Source organism: Bidens hawaiensis, unplaced genomic scaffold, assembly GCF_021521415.1.
Source record: "Bidens hawaiensis isolate Kalapana, Puna unplaced genomic scaffold, B.hawaiensis_p1.1 tig00007551_1, whole genome shotgun sequence".
Lineage (NCBI taxonomy): Eukaryota > Viridiplantae > Streptophyta > Magnoliopsida > Asterales > Asteraceae > Bidens > Bidens hawaiensis.
The window spans coordinates 163,338-177,051 of NW_027491527.1; the positions used below are offsets into that span (position 1 = coordinate 163,338).

The window sequence follows — 13,714 nt, forward strand, 5'->3', positions numbered from 1 at the left end:
ATCATCTGAAGTTTGTAGAAGGTGGATTCCAGGTAGGGGCGTGGCAGTTTTAGGGGAACGGGTTCGCACGAACCCGTACAAATTTTTGTTTTAGTGTTATATATTAGTGTATTTTGACATCGCACCCTTAGAAATTTCAACATCGAACTCGTAAAAATCCCAAATCTAAGTGCTAAACAATCGATCGTCCGTCCCTCGAAATTTTCCGAACACGTAGAAAAAAATTCCTAGCTACGCCACTAATTCCAGGTTGCTTTGTCGTCCGGTAGAGCGTCTGTTCTTGTAAATGGGTTGCCGCGGGGAGTTCAATCTTAAGACATGTCGAGACAAGGAGACCTGTTCTCCCCTTTTCGTTTTATTATAGCTCTCCAAGCTTTAGATGTCTTCATGGCTTAAGCGGCTGACTCAGGGCAGTTTAAAGGGGTATTGTGACCGAAGGACGATCTTTGTGGGAGAATGGCCGAAGGAAAATATTCTAGAACTTGATAGAATTTTGAGACATTATTTCCTTTTTGCAGGGATTAAAGTTAACTTAAAAAAGAGCGGACATTTTGGAGTCAAGGTAACGGATGGCAGCTTGTTTAAACTACAATGTCGGTTCCCTCCTTTTCACTTACCTTGGGGTGTCGGTAGGTGCAAATATGAAATTAGCCAAATTTTGGAACCTGGTGATCGATAAGATTAAAAAGAAGTTGCCGGCTTGGAAGGCTAAAATGCTCTATTTTGCTCGTGAAGGTGGTTTTGGGAAGCCTACACTCCTATTTTTTATCATTGTTCAAGGCTCCTGGCAAAGTGTTGAATACAGTACTTGAAGGCATCAGGAGGTCTTTTCTATGGGGACCGCCGAATAACAAGATTCGTTGGGTTAATTGAGGCCTCGTGTTGAAACCGAAGAACAAAGGTGGGCTAGGCGTGGGTGGCATTAGAGAGTTCAACCTTGCCATGTCAGCTAACTAGTAGTGGAGCCCGACTCAACGAGAGTTTATATAAGATTCATCTGTTCGGAACAAAAACAGATCTAAATTTTTTCTTTAATTTGTGTACTTTCCTAGTTGCTTGCTGGGTTTTTATCGTTTTATTAGGAATGAGCAGGTAAAAAAACCCGCAGTAATACAAAAATTTATCTGTTTAGGCCCGTTACACAATCAACCCGACCCACACATTTTACCACCCCCACTAGCAATTATAATAATTTTTGAGACGTGGTTAAACGATATACTGATTATGTATTGAAATTTTGTATAGCTGAAACTGTATTATACGATTATATTCATTATACATAGCATCAAGAATTTCACAATATCATAAAGAATGCGATATAGCACGTCTAAAATACAATTATATGCTAAAAAGACTAGAGGTATATATTTTCAGCTGTACCCAATAAAACAGCATTAATAACACCGATGATCATCATCTATCAATTGTGTTATTTTCTTTTTCTTCAAGTTCAAGACTAGCTTCTTTTGGGGTCGAACATGTATCCGAAGGAATATTAATACCTGCAAAACCGACCATAACCGCAGCAGCCCCAATATAGTCCATAAAACCGGGTGCATTTCCAATCACTGTATCGACAATAGCAGCCAACGGCACTTGAATTGTTAGCCCTGCTGTTGCTACTGTTGTAGTAGTGAGCAGAACTGCTTTCGCCCATAAATAATCGCTTAGCACATTATCCAATAACCCTAAATAACAACAATAATAAAAAAGTGATCAAAATGATTGGCTATTAAAGACGTTGTACATGTCACATATTGGCCTGTAAACGAACTGAACATTCAGGGAACCGTGGAAGTTTGTTTACTTAATAATTGAATGAACATAAACAAAACATTTTGTTCATTTAGCTTAATGAACAAGCACGAACACATTTCTTGTTAGTGAACGTTCGTTCATTTAAATTTGTTTTAAGTTTGTTGATTTACGCTCGTCTATGTTTGTTCATTTATTTCCACTGGTTTAAGCTTGTTCGTTTAAGTTCATTTACATATTTATTTAGGCCATAAAAATTTAGCCTCTTTTATTAATTTGTAAGAGCCCAATAAATTGATACTCATGTTTACCTTTTAATATAATTGGTGTTAGCTTAATTATGTTCATCTATACTTTTCTTCATATATGATCAGTCATGATATATAACCGTTTTGGGTTCGTTTACGTTCGTGAACCGTTCATTTATACTATTAATGAACGAACATAAACAGACAAGCTCATTTTCTTGATGAATGAATACAAACACGAACATGTTCATTCTCTTAACAAATGAACACGAACAAGAAAACCATGTTCGTGTTCGCTCGTTTGTTCGGTTAAAGTTAAAATGAGAGACCATAAACAAACACAACACGTCCATTTTTGTTTAATTGTTCGTGTTCGTTTATTTGCTCAGTTAAAGTTAACCAAACAAACCCGAACAAACAAGCCTCGTTCATGTACGTTCAGTTCATTTACAAGCCTAGACTCACATATCAAATGTCACATACCTTTTCCCACAATTAATCCAAGTTGCTTCAATGTAATCGTCCGAAAAGACTCAATATTGGTAAGATGAAGAATAAGCACGACAGGCGAGAAAATAATAAGATTAAACAAGCCCAAAAACCCAAGAAACTGAGCCATACTAACTTTGGCGGTTTTATCATCATCATTATCTTCATCGGGTAACTTTTTACGGATTAACGTGATGTAAATTGCATAAAAAGCAGATGAAACGAGAGCAAGAACATCTCCAAGAGCTGCGTTTGAAGCGGTTGCGGTTGTTGCTGTTTTCGAGTCACCTAAACTCACAATAATAGTACCTCCCATGCAAAGAAGAACACTTGTTAATTTTATCCAAGTAAACTTCTCTCCCAAGAATACAAGAGATACTAAAAAGGTGAAGAGGCTAGACGCACTGCTTAATATGGTATTTGACTGCATAGAAAACGTCAGGTTAGAATTATGCCTGTAAATGAACCGAACATTGGGTGGGCCCTTTGGAGGGAAGTTTGTTTATTTAATAAATGAGTGAGCATGAACAAAGACTATTTGTTTGTTTAACTAACAAACATTAACAATTTCTTTTCCGTGGCGTTCATTTGTTTATGTCCGTTCGTTTAGATATTAATAAAAAAAATCAAACACCTATATATATATATATATATATATATATAGGGTTTGGATAAATACAAATGAAATTAACGTGCTAAACGTGAGAATCAAGTAGAGTAATTATATATACAAGTAGAGTAATTATGTAATTACATCATAGAGTAATTATTATAGAGTAATTACATAATTACTCTACTTGTATATATAATTACTCTACTTGATTCTCACGTTTAGCACGTTAATTTCATTTGTACGTTAACCTTCCCCTATATATATATATGTATGTATGTATGTATTTGTGTGTTCGTTTTAAACAGATAAATATATTATTCAATACTTAATATATTAGACTTGTTCATTTGTGCTCGTTTATGTTTGTTCAGTTATATTCATTTATGTTTGTTCGTGTTCATTTACATTCATAAACTATTCGTTAAAATTTTTAACGAACTAACACGAACATGTTCGTTTTCTTAACTAACGAACAGAAACATAAAAAGTTAGCTAGATTAAGTATTCATGTTTGTGTTTGGTTAAAGTTAACCAATTAAATAGCATGCTAAGTATGATTTATAAATTATATCACTTCAACATTCAAAAAAGGTTTTTTGCATTACAAATACACTTCAGGTAATCTTGACCCGTTAGAAATACAAACACAACCTAGATCAACACATTTATAAGTTAAACGATGTTTATAAGATATTATTTCACTTACCGTGACAGTAGTATACTTGAGAGAAACATTAAACGAAAGCTGTGCAAGAAACCAAAACGGGCAAATCAAAAGGCTGACTTTCGCAAGTCTGGTACGTGTCCAACGCCCTTTCGAGTCCAATTGTTGATCCAACACAGCACCACTTCCCGACGCCACATCATCATTCCTAACCACTTCATTCGTAACAACATTTAATCCATCTCTCTCTACAAGAAGGTTAACCGCCTCTGATTCTTGGTTTACCGGTAAAACCGTAGCCGTGTCATCTTTACTTCTCCAAAACATTAAACTCCCACACTTGTTCTCCAAATAAAGCGTGATTTCTACTAACGGAATGTACACCACAAACAGCGAGTTGCATATGTATGTGATGAGAAACGGTGACACGCCTTCGTCAACAACCGACTGAACTACGAAACTTGCGGCGATCCAAATGGTGGCAACTGCAAGTATGTAAATTAACCCTAAAACCCATCTCCATGTTTTGCTTTTCATTCCTTCAAATCCTTTAAATTTGCATATTGTACAGCTGTTCAATAATAATAATAATAAGCAATTTACTCCACCAAATCTAGTTCTCTAATTGGCCTAATTCAAATTTAATCGAGCAATATATAATAAATAAAGATAAGAGTGTAATTAGATGATTGACCTTGATGTTTGAAGAATCTGTAGTATTACAACAGATTTGCGATCGAGGCCGAATTTAGGAGACACTGTTCTTCGTTCACTGAAACCCTAACCATTTGGGAATTATACACACCTCGGTATAATTCATCTGCTCTTTAACGCACATTAACCGAAATATGTTTTAACCATTTGGGAATAATATCCTATTATTTATTGAAAGTATAATAGGTTATTAACCCGTGCACGACACGGGTGGAAATATTTAAATTTTCGAACAAACACATGTCATTTGAAAGTACAACATAAGTTGTTATATGTTATTCGGGACGACAACATACTTTAAGTTGTAAATAATATTGGTACGAAAACCAATGATTGTGAATACAAAGATAAACCCAAACAACATTCAAATTACAATATTTGAAAACATAATCAAAAGTTAAAAATGTAAAATTCATAAGCTACTAAAAAAACTTCCTTATAAACCATATTTATTCTTTATTTGTAACTTTGTCTTCCTTGTTTAATATAAGAATTTTAACACCACTTTTCGCTCTTGATAAAGCTACATAGAGTTGTCTATGTGTAAACACCGGGTCTCTAAGATATACGTCAACTCTTGCTAGAGATTGACCTTGACTATTGTTAATGGTCATTGCAAAACGGAATACAACTGGAAAAAACTACATTATCTTCCATTTAAACGAAAGTTTCTTATCTGAAGGTGTTAGACCACAACGAATTATATAAGTGCGATAATCAGTATTAGTACCTGAAATAACTTTTACTACAACAAAACGCCTACCCAAAGCAATTACTCGCAATCTAGTTCCATCACACAAACCGTTCTTCTGATCCATATTCCTAAGTAAAATTATTAGCACACCGACTTTTAGAACCAATCTATGAGTCAAAATAATTTTGGTCTTTTTGAATTTTATTTAGCATAATGTGTTTATGAAAATTTTAGTTCAAATTAAAATATAAAAAAATAATTGGTATGATCTTACTTAAAACCAAAAAACTGATTTTTTATATGGACCGCAATTAAATTTGTGAATTTTGTTGCAAAGTATGGAGCAATATAAATTGAGTTAACCAAATATAAGTAAAAAATAATGGAGAAATATCTTTACGCCTCTAATTAGCGTAAATTGATTCGTATGCACATCATAATTAAAACATATATTTTAATGGTTTTAAAATATAAATTAAAACATAAATTGCGCATCTAATTAGCATAAATTGATTCGTATACACATTTTTATTTTAATGAGAATAAATTAATAAAATTATAATAATGTCCAAATTTACCAAAATTTCAGTGAAATTACATTAATACAAATAGTCAAATTGAGTCAAATGATTAATTTATTCAATTTCGGTTTTTTAAAATATAGTCAAAGTCCAACTCTATAACATATTTTTGTAAACTTCATATAAATGTTGAGAATTCGAATTTGAAAATTGTTTAGATACATTTAAGTTTACATCAATATATAAATTGATGAGAACAAATGTATTGATTATATTGTATAAATTATTTAACTTTATTTTGTAAAAAATCATATAAATAGAAATGAGAATAAATTATTATTATTAAAATTATAATAATGTCTAAATTTACCAAAATTATAGTCAAATCATATTAATAAAAATAGTAAATTCAGTCAAATGGTTAACCTCTTAAAATTTGGTTTATGAAAATATGGTCAAAGTCCAACTATATAACCTATTTTTATAAAATTCATATAAGTGGTCAAGAATTCGAATTTCATAATGGTTTAAATAAATATTTTTTATTATTCACTTAAGGGATTTAGTTGAAATTGACATTAAATTCATAATAACTTGAAATATTTAGAATAAACTAATTTTTTTATTTAAGACATAAATATTGAATAATTATGAAATAGGTTTATAATTATGGATGGTATTCAAAAAATTTAAAAGAGTTGAAAAAAAATAGTCAAATTAGGAATGAGAATTATGTTTAAATATGTAAATGTTATTTAAACCTATTCAATATAAATGGTCAAATTGAGTCAAATCGTTAATTTATTCAAATTTAGTTTTTTAACAAATGGTGAAATTAAAACTCTATAACATATTTTTGTAAATCTCTACTATATATAAAGAGTGAGTGAAGGACCTCTTAAAGAGGTCCTTGTACAATACATAATGCATCAAATTATAAGATTTTAATGGCACTTTTGTCTTTAACCATATAATAAACGGTTAAGTTCAACTTTGTCAAAAATAAATTACAATTTTAGTCCTTCAACTTCAATTAGTTTTTGTTAATTTTTATAATACTTACACTTTTACCCCTTATCCTAAACAAACTACCCCCACGACTTTTAAACGACCTTAACTTTTTCACACGTTAATATTTTTTAAAAATAATTACACTATAAAAATGAGTATTTTATTATCTTTAATTTGAGTATCATATTGTTTAGTTTATTAATTTTAAAAAAATTAACATGTTACGTGATTATCAATTAGCACCGGCAAAATGTCGGACATGTTAGGCTCATGGGTCATAATAAATTATGGTCAGAATATGTCGATACAAAAAATGGTTTATTTGGTTCGGTTCTAGATGGGTTCAGGTCAAAAGAGGGCAGATCAAAACGAGCTTCGGGTTAAAACGATGTTGGGTTGGAATGGGTTTCGCGTCAAAACGGGTTGGGTTAAAAAATGGTCTACTTGAAATTACTGTACATTTCATCTTTGCTTCTTGATTTTCGTCACTGGTTATGCGCGTTCAAGCATTAGTTACGTGGATGACCTTGTTTATGCGCACCAAATTACTTACGTGTAGGCGTTGTGTGACGCGATTACCGACACCGGTTACATGTCTGATGTCACGTTATGCACATACCATCATCGGGATATGCACGTACTGTTGCGAGTAACGTACTGACATCAATAACGTTCGTGCGTATCCCGCTGCATCGCGCGGGCACCTGACTAGTTTCATATAAATGGTGAGAATTGAATTTTGATATTCAGTTATATATATAGAATCAGGATCATGAGAGAACTTTTTTGAAATTGAGAACTATGAAACCATTTTAGACCACAAAAAACCCAAAAATAAAAAAAAATCATAAAATAAAAAAAACACAAAAATGAAAAAAGTAAAAAAACCAATTATACATATGTGTATAATACGACGTTTTTTAATGAAACTGGAATGAAATATAAGAATTTGGTTTTTTTTTTTACTTTTTAGAATTTTTTGTTATTTTTTATTTTATGATTTTTTAAATATTTTTATAAAGGTGTTTTTAGTGGTCCAAAATGGTTTTTCAAAGTTCTCAATTTGCAAAGGGTTCTCTTAGGATCCTTACCCTATATATATATATATAACATTTGAATGGGGACAATCGGTTTCCAAAATGTCATATTAAATGTGTATAAATCTAAAAATGTAAAGTAAGATAATATTGTAAAGTATAATAATGTTTTAAATTGCGTTGACATGGTGATTTAATTGGACTTTGACCAACAACAATATAAGATTGATTATCTTACTATAGATAATTTAATGTCTTATAGAATAATCAACTACATTTCATTTCCGGATTATATAATAATCAATTGAATTACATAAGTTGTGAAAAATATATAAATACACGAATACTAACAGAAATATACATTAATATTAAACAAAAATAAAAAAACATCTTATCAAACAATTCTCAATCCATGAAATTAGCTATATCAAGTTGGGGACAATAACCTGAAATGATAAAATTAAATTTTAATATTAATATCAGATAATAAATAAATTTATAAATTATGGAAGATTTGAATCATGTGAAAAAATGTAAAATTGATGTTATAATTTACAACCGAAAAATTTGAATCGCGTTACTGGAAAAACGAAATAGTGAAGATCTTCATTGAATCTTCGATTTTGATATATAACCTAAAGAGATTATAAGAAAAAATCATATAATTATTAATATAAATACAAACAAAAACATAAAACAAAAATAATTGTAATTGATATAAACCTTACCGGAATATTATGATAAGAGTATCAAATAGAGTATGAAATATAATTACCAGAATAACATTAAGAATAATATGATAGAGTATCAAATAAAACCTTACCGGAAAAACCGTAATAACTTTAACATATAAATTAAATCTTGGATTTTGATATACAACCTAAAGAAATTATAACAAAATCATATAACAATTAAAATAAATATAAAACCCTACAGGAAAAAACGTAATAACTTCACCCTATCAATTAATCTTGGATTTTGATATAGAATCTAAAGATATTATAACAAAGTAATATAAAAATTAAAAATATAAAACCTTATCGGAAAACCGTAATAACTTCAACATATCAATTCAATCTTGAATTTTGATTTACAACCTAAAGAGATTATAAAAAATCATAACAATTAAAATAAGGAATATTGGATTTTAATAATCCCTATTAAATGGTGTTGACCGATAATAATCCTTATTCGTTTTATCGCCACTGGTGGTCCCAAATTCAAAAAAGTTGGCCCCCAATGGTCCCCCCCGTTAAAAATGACTTAACGGCGTTATAGTTTTTTCTGAATTTCAAACCAATGTTTTAGGACTTTTGATCGTTAGGAGGATACGAGTCGATTGGTGTAAAACTTAGTTTGATATAGTGCTTCAAAATGACGATACAATGCTTCAATCGGGTGTTTGAACTTACAATTAACCAAAATTAAGTCGTTTGGATCATTGTTTCGAGCTAAGTTTTACACCAATCGATTCGTATCCTCCTAACGACCAAAAGCCCTAAAACATTGGTTTGAAATTCAGAAAAAACTATAACGCCGTTAAGTCATTTTTAACGGAGGACCATTGGGGGCCAACTTTTTTGAATTTGGGACCACCAGTGGCGATAAAACGAATAGGGATTATTATCGGCCAACACCATTTAATAGGGATTATTAAAATCTAATATTCCTTAAATTAAATATAAAACATTATCGGAAAACAATATAACCTTACCGGAAAAACATATAACAAAATCAGTTATTACCAAAATATTGGAGACGGTGGAGGAATAAGACGAAAGAGAGAGGAAACACACACAGAGAGAGAGAGAGAGAGAGAGAGAGAGAGAGAGAGAGAGGGATTAAAATGGTTAGGGTTTTCAATCTTGAGATTTATATAATGTAAATGAGATGATTTAGTAAGTTTTTGAATTCTTATAATAATTAGAATAATTAATATCATAATTACATTTATATGTTAATTATGATGTTTGACCAGATTTTAAAAATATTTAATAATTATTAATAATCATTGATTGTCTAGTATTTTAATTTATTTTAGAATTTTTTATTCACATGAATTATTAATAATCATTGATTGTCTAGTATTTTATTTTAGAATTTTTTTATTCACATGAAAAATAGAGAAGTGGTAGATAAAAATGAAAAGTTTAAGAATACACCAATAGAAAGAGGTCATGTTGAGTTAAACTCTATTGTTTTAATAATATAGTTAGATTAGATATGGTATATTATATATTCGACTATCCCAATTTTCACGATTTTTTTTTCTAGTTTCTACCGTGCGTACTTCCCAGGTCTCACGATTTTCATTTTTTTCGCAGATCATATATTTTTTATTCACGTACTAGGCTAGGTTAGATAATTTTATTTCAAGTGAAATTCCAGACAAGGTCACTGAACCAGACCTATACCAGCTTGTGTCAGATTATATGCTTCATGGTCCTTGTGGTGAGGCTAATCCGAGCTGTAGCTGCATGATTGATAGAGAATGTTCAAAGAATTTCCCAAAAAGATTTCAAAGTGAGACAAGTATAGATTCCAAAGGTGTTTCGATTTATAAAAGAAGAGACAATGGACGTTACGTCGTTAAAAAAGGTAAAATTTAGATAATAGAAGTGTTGTGCCTTATAACAAAATTCTGTTATGAAAGTATCAAGCCCATATAAATGTCGAGTGGTGCAATCAAGAAGGATCAATCAAGTATTTGTTTAAATATATAAATAAAGGTCCAGATCGAGCTACAATTTCCCTTGTCCAAAATAACAGCGCCGACAATGAAGATCCTAAAGTAGATGAGATTAAAGCTTTTTACGATTGTATATATCTTTCTGCATGTGAGGCTGCTTGGATAATATTTGCTTTTGATGTTCATTACAGGGTCCCGACTGTTACGAGACTTCCTTTTCATTTACCTGGTCAACAACAAGTAATTTATGGTCCTGAGGAAGATATTGAAGATGTTCTTACCAAGACTTCCAATTCAGTTTCAATGTTTACTGGTTGGATGGAAGCAAATAGAAACTACGAGCATGCAAGGAAGCTATCATATGCTGAGTTTCCAACACAGTTTTTATGGAAAAAAACATCACCACCGAAATGTGTACAAAGGCAAAGTGGATTTGCTATTGGTAGATTTCATGCCGTTCCTGCATCATTTGACGAGGCCTACTACTTAAGAATACTTTTAAACAAGGTTAAAGGACCGAAATGTTTTGAAGATATTCGAACAGTAGATGGTGTTGTTTGTGATTCTTTTAGAGATGCATGTTATAGAAGAAGGCTTTTCGATGATGATAAGGATTACATAGAAGAAATAGAGGAAGCAAGCCATACCACAAACGGATATTATCTAAGAAATTTGTTTGCAACAATGCTTATAACATCCTCCTTATCAAGACCTGATTACGTTTGGGATAATACATGACATTTCTTAGTCGACGGGATTCTTTATTTCAACAAAAAGAAACACAAGAATCCAGGTTAGTTTTGTTATATGTGTGAACTTGTGTTTTTGTAGTTTAGTTTAAGGTAATTTTTTTTAGGTTTGTCTCTTAGTGACGAGCAACTAAAGAACTTGACATTAATTGAGATTGAAGAGTTTTTGGTATCAAACAATTCATCTCTACGTAGGTTTTCACACATGCTGTTTCCAGATCAGGAATCTATATCTACGTCAATGAATCCTCTTATGATGGAAGAATTATCTTATGATAAGGATTCTTTGTCAAACGATTTTAAGCATTTGTACACATCTCTAACTGATGAATAAAAAAATGTTTACAACGAAATATTCAACTCCTTGAAACGTAAAAAAGGTGGTGTGTTTTTTCGTGTATGGTTTTGGCGGTACTGGCAAAACATACTTATGGAAAACTTTATCGGCCTCAATTCGGTCTAAGGGAGAAATTGTTCTTAATGTTGCTTCAAGTGGAATAGCATCTTTATTATTAGAAGGCGGTAGAACGGCTCATTCAAGATTCCTCATTCCAATCAATCTAACAGAGGACTCCCAATGTCAGGTAACTATTATAAATTTCATTAAGTAGTGATTATTTCACATTTAAATTTATGTTTTTTAATTATATTATTAAATATAATATTACATATTCAACATTTTCAGGTTAAGGGAAATACTGATGTTTTTGACTTATTGAAGAAAACATCATTAATAATTTGGGATGAAGCTCCCATGATTCATAAACATGCATTTGAAGCGTTGGACAGAACCCTAAAAGTTGATTTGGGCAACACTTCTGAATCATTGTTTGGAGGTAAGGTAGTTGTTCTTGGTGGTGATTTCAGACAGATTTTACCTGTTGTACAGAATGGAACAAGAAACGATTGTGTGAACACCACAATTAGTTCTTCTTACATATGGTCAAAGTGTAAGGTTTTGAAACTAACTAAGAACATGAGGTTGACTGTTGGTTCTCAAATGTCAAATACTTTAGAGATTAAACAATTCGCTGATTGGTTGTTGGATATTGGTGAAGGTAATCTTGGTGGTCCTAATGATGGTGAAGCAACTATATCAATTCCAGATGATCTTCTAATTAAACATTCCCTTGATCCTATGTCTGATTTAATAGACTTTGTTTATCCTTATATGTTAGAAAGGTTTAATGATCTTACTTACTTTCAAGAACGGGCGTTGCTTGCTCCCTTAAATGATGTGGTTCAAGAGATTAATGTTCGTATGTTAGCATATTTTCCTGGTCAAGAAATGGAGTACTTAAGTTCAGATAGCATCGACGAGGTTGAAAGTGTATCTGAGGATTTTGATCCCACGTTGTAATATCCTGATTTCCTTAATGGTATAAAGATGTCTGGAATGCCAAACCATCGTTTGTTACTTAAGGTTGGAGTTCCTATTATGTTACTATGGAATATTAATATGAAAAAAGGGTTGTGCAATGGAACTCGACTACAAGTTGTTAGTGGGTAAACGCGTCATTGATGCTACGGTTGTTTCTGGTACTAATATTGGATTCCGTACTTTAATTAGCAGAATAAGTCTTACACCGTCTGATAAGAAGCTTCCATTCAAGTTAAAGAGGAGACAATTTCCTATATCGGTTTGTTTTGCAATGACTATAAATAAAAGTCAAGGACAATTGTTAGCGCGTGTTATATTATATTTAAAAGACCCGGTTTTTACATATGGCCAGCTTTATGTTGCTTTGTCTAGAGTGAAGACTCGCGAAGGTATTAAGATTGTTTTATTAGATAAGGAATCCAAATTGATTAGTGAAACCAAAAATGTTGTGTATAAGGAAATATTTGGAAACCTTCAATGACTTTTTTTACACTACTTTTTTGTTTACCTTTGTATGTTTTTAATTATGTTTAAGGTTTTTTAATAAAAGGATTGTATCATTTTATTTTGTCTAACTATAGGTATATGTTTGTATGTTCAATTTCCGTTCATTAGTTTAGTTTTTTTTATGTTTATTGTATATCTTTTATGTTTTTGAAATTTAAATTTCTAGACTTTTATTTATAGCCTAATATATTATAGTATATATCTATATCCGAATTTATTATATATACATTTATATCTTATTAATTTACTAGATTAAAAAAAAGAAAAATAGGTTAAATGTTCATAAATAGTTTAATAAATATAGGGTTAATGATGAGTTTTATTGATTGAATAAACGTCATTCTTAATAAAACTCTTTGGAAGATCAACACAAACACCGTAACTTCTAAAATCAATATCTATCTGGTTTTCCATTTTCTTCATCCATGGCGACAATAGTTTATTGTAAATTTTCATCCGATTTTAATAATTATCAGTTTGTTCTTAGCGATCTTTCAATAATCACCAAGCCTTCTATCGAATCCGTTATGTCTTTTAGTATTACATTTAAGTACAAAATAAAAGCAATCGGGAATCGCAAACAAGTTCTAACCGAGGAAGATAATGCACTACTGAATGTTATAAATGAAGATATTTTACAAC

General features: G+C 31.1%; 3 protein-coding genes across 3 annotated transcripts; 2 read left to right on the forward strand and 1 right to left on the reverse strand.

Annotated features, from left to right (window-relative positions):
- Positions 1-1,126: 1,126 nt before the first annotated feature.
- Positions 1,127-4,611, reverse strand: LOC143635545 (thiamine-repressible mitochondrial transport protein THI74-like). The gene is made up of 4 exons (XM_077103358.1): positions 4,464-4,611; positions 3,812-4,340; positions 2,487-2,916; positions 1,127-1,688 (listed from the first exon to the last, which is right to left on the reverse strand). Exons 2-4 carry the CDS (start codon positions 4,304-4,306, stop codon positions 1,414-1,416), a joined length of 1,200 nt encoding a protein of 399 aa, XP_076959473.1. The 5' UTR covers positions 4,307-4,340; positions 4,464-4,611; the 3' UTR covers positions 1,127-1,413.
- Positions 4,612-10,320: 5,709 nt separating this feature from the next.
- LOC143635537 (uncharacterized) lies at positions 10,321-12,544 on the forward strand. The gene is made up of 4 exons (XM_077103354.1): positions 10,321-10,344; positions 10,589-11,155; positions 11,649-11,768; positions 11,870-12,544. The coding sequence occupies exons 1-4, from the start codon at positions 10,321-10,323 to the stop codon at positions 12,542-12,544; spliced, it is 1,386 nt and encodes a 461-aa protein (XP_076959469.1).
- Positions 12,545-12,662: 118 nt separating this feature from the next.
- LOC143635538 (ATP-dependent DNA helicase PIF1-like) lies at positions 12,663-13,046 on the forward strand. Its single transcript, XM_077103355.1, has one exon. The coding sequence runs from the start codon at positions 12,663-12,665 to the stop codon at positions 13,044-13,046; it is 384 nt and encodes a 127-aa protein (XP_076959470.1).
- The last annotated feature ends 668 nt before the right edge of the window (positions 13,047-13,714 follow it).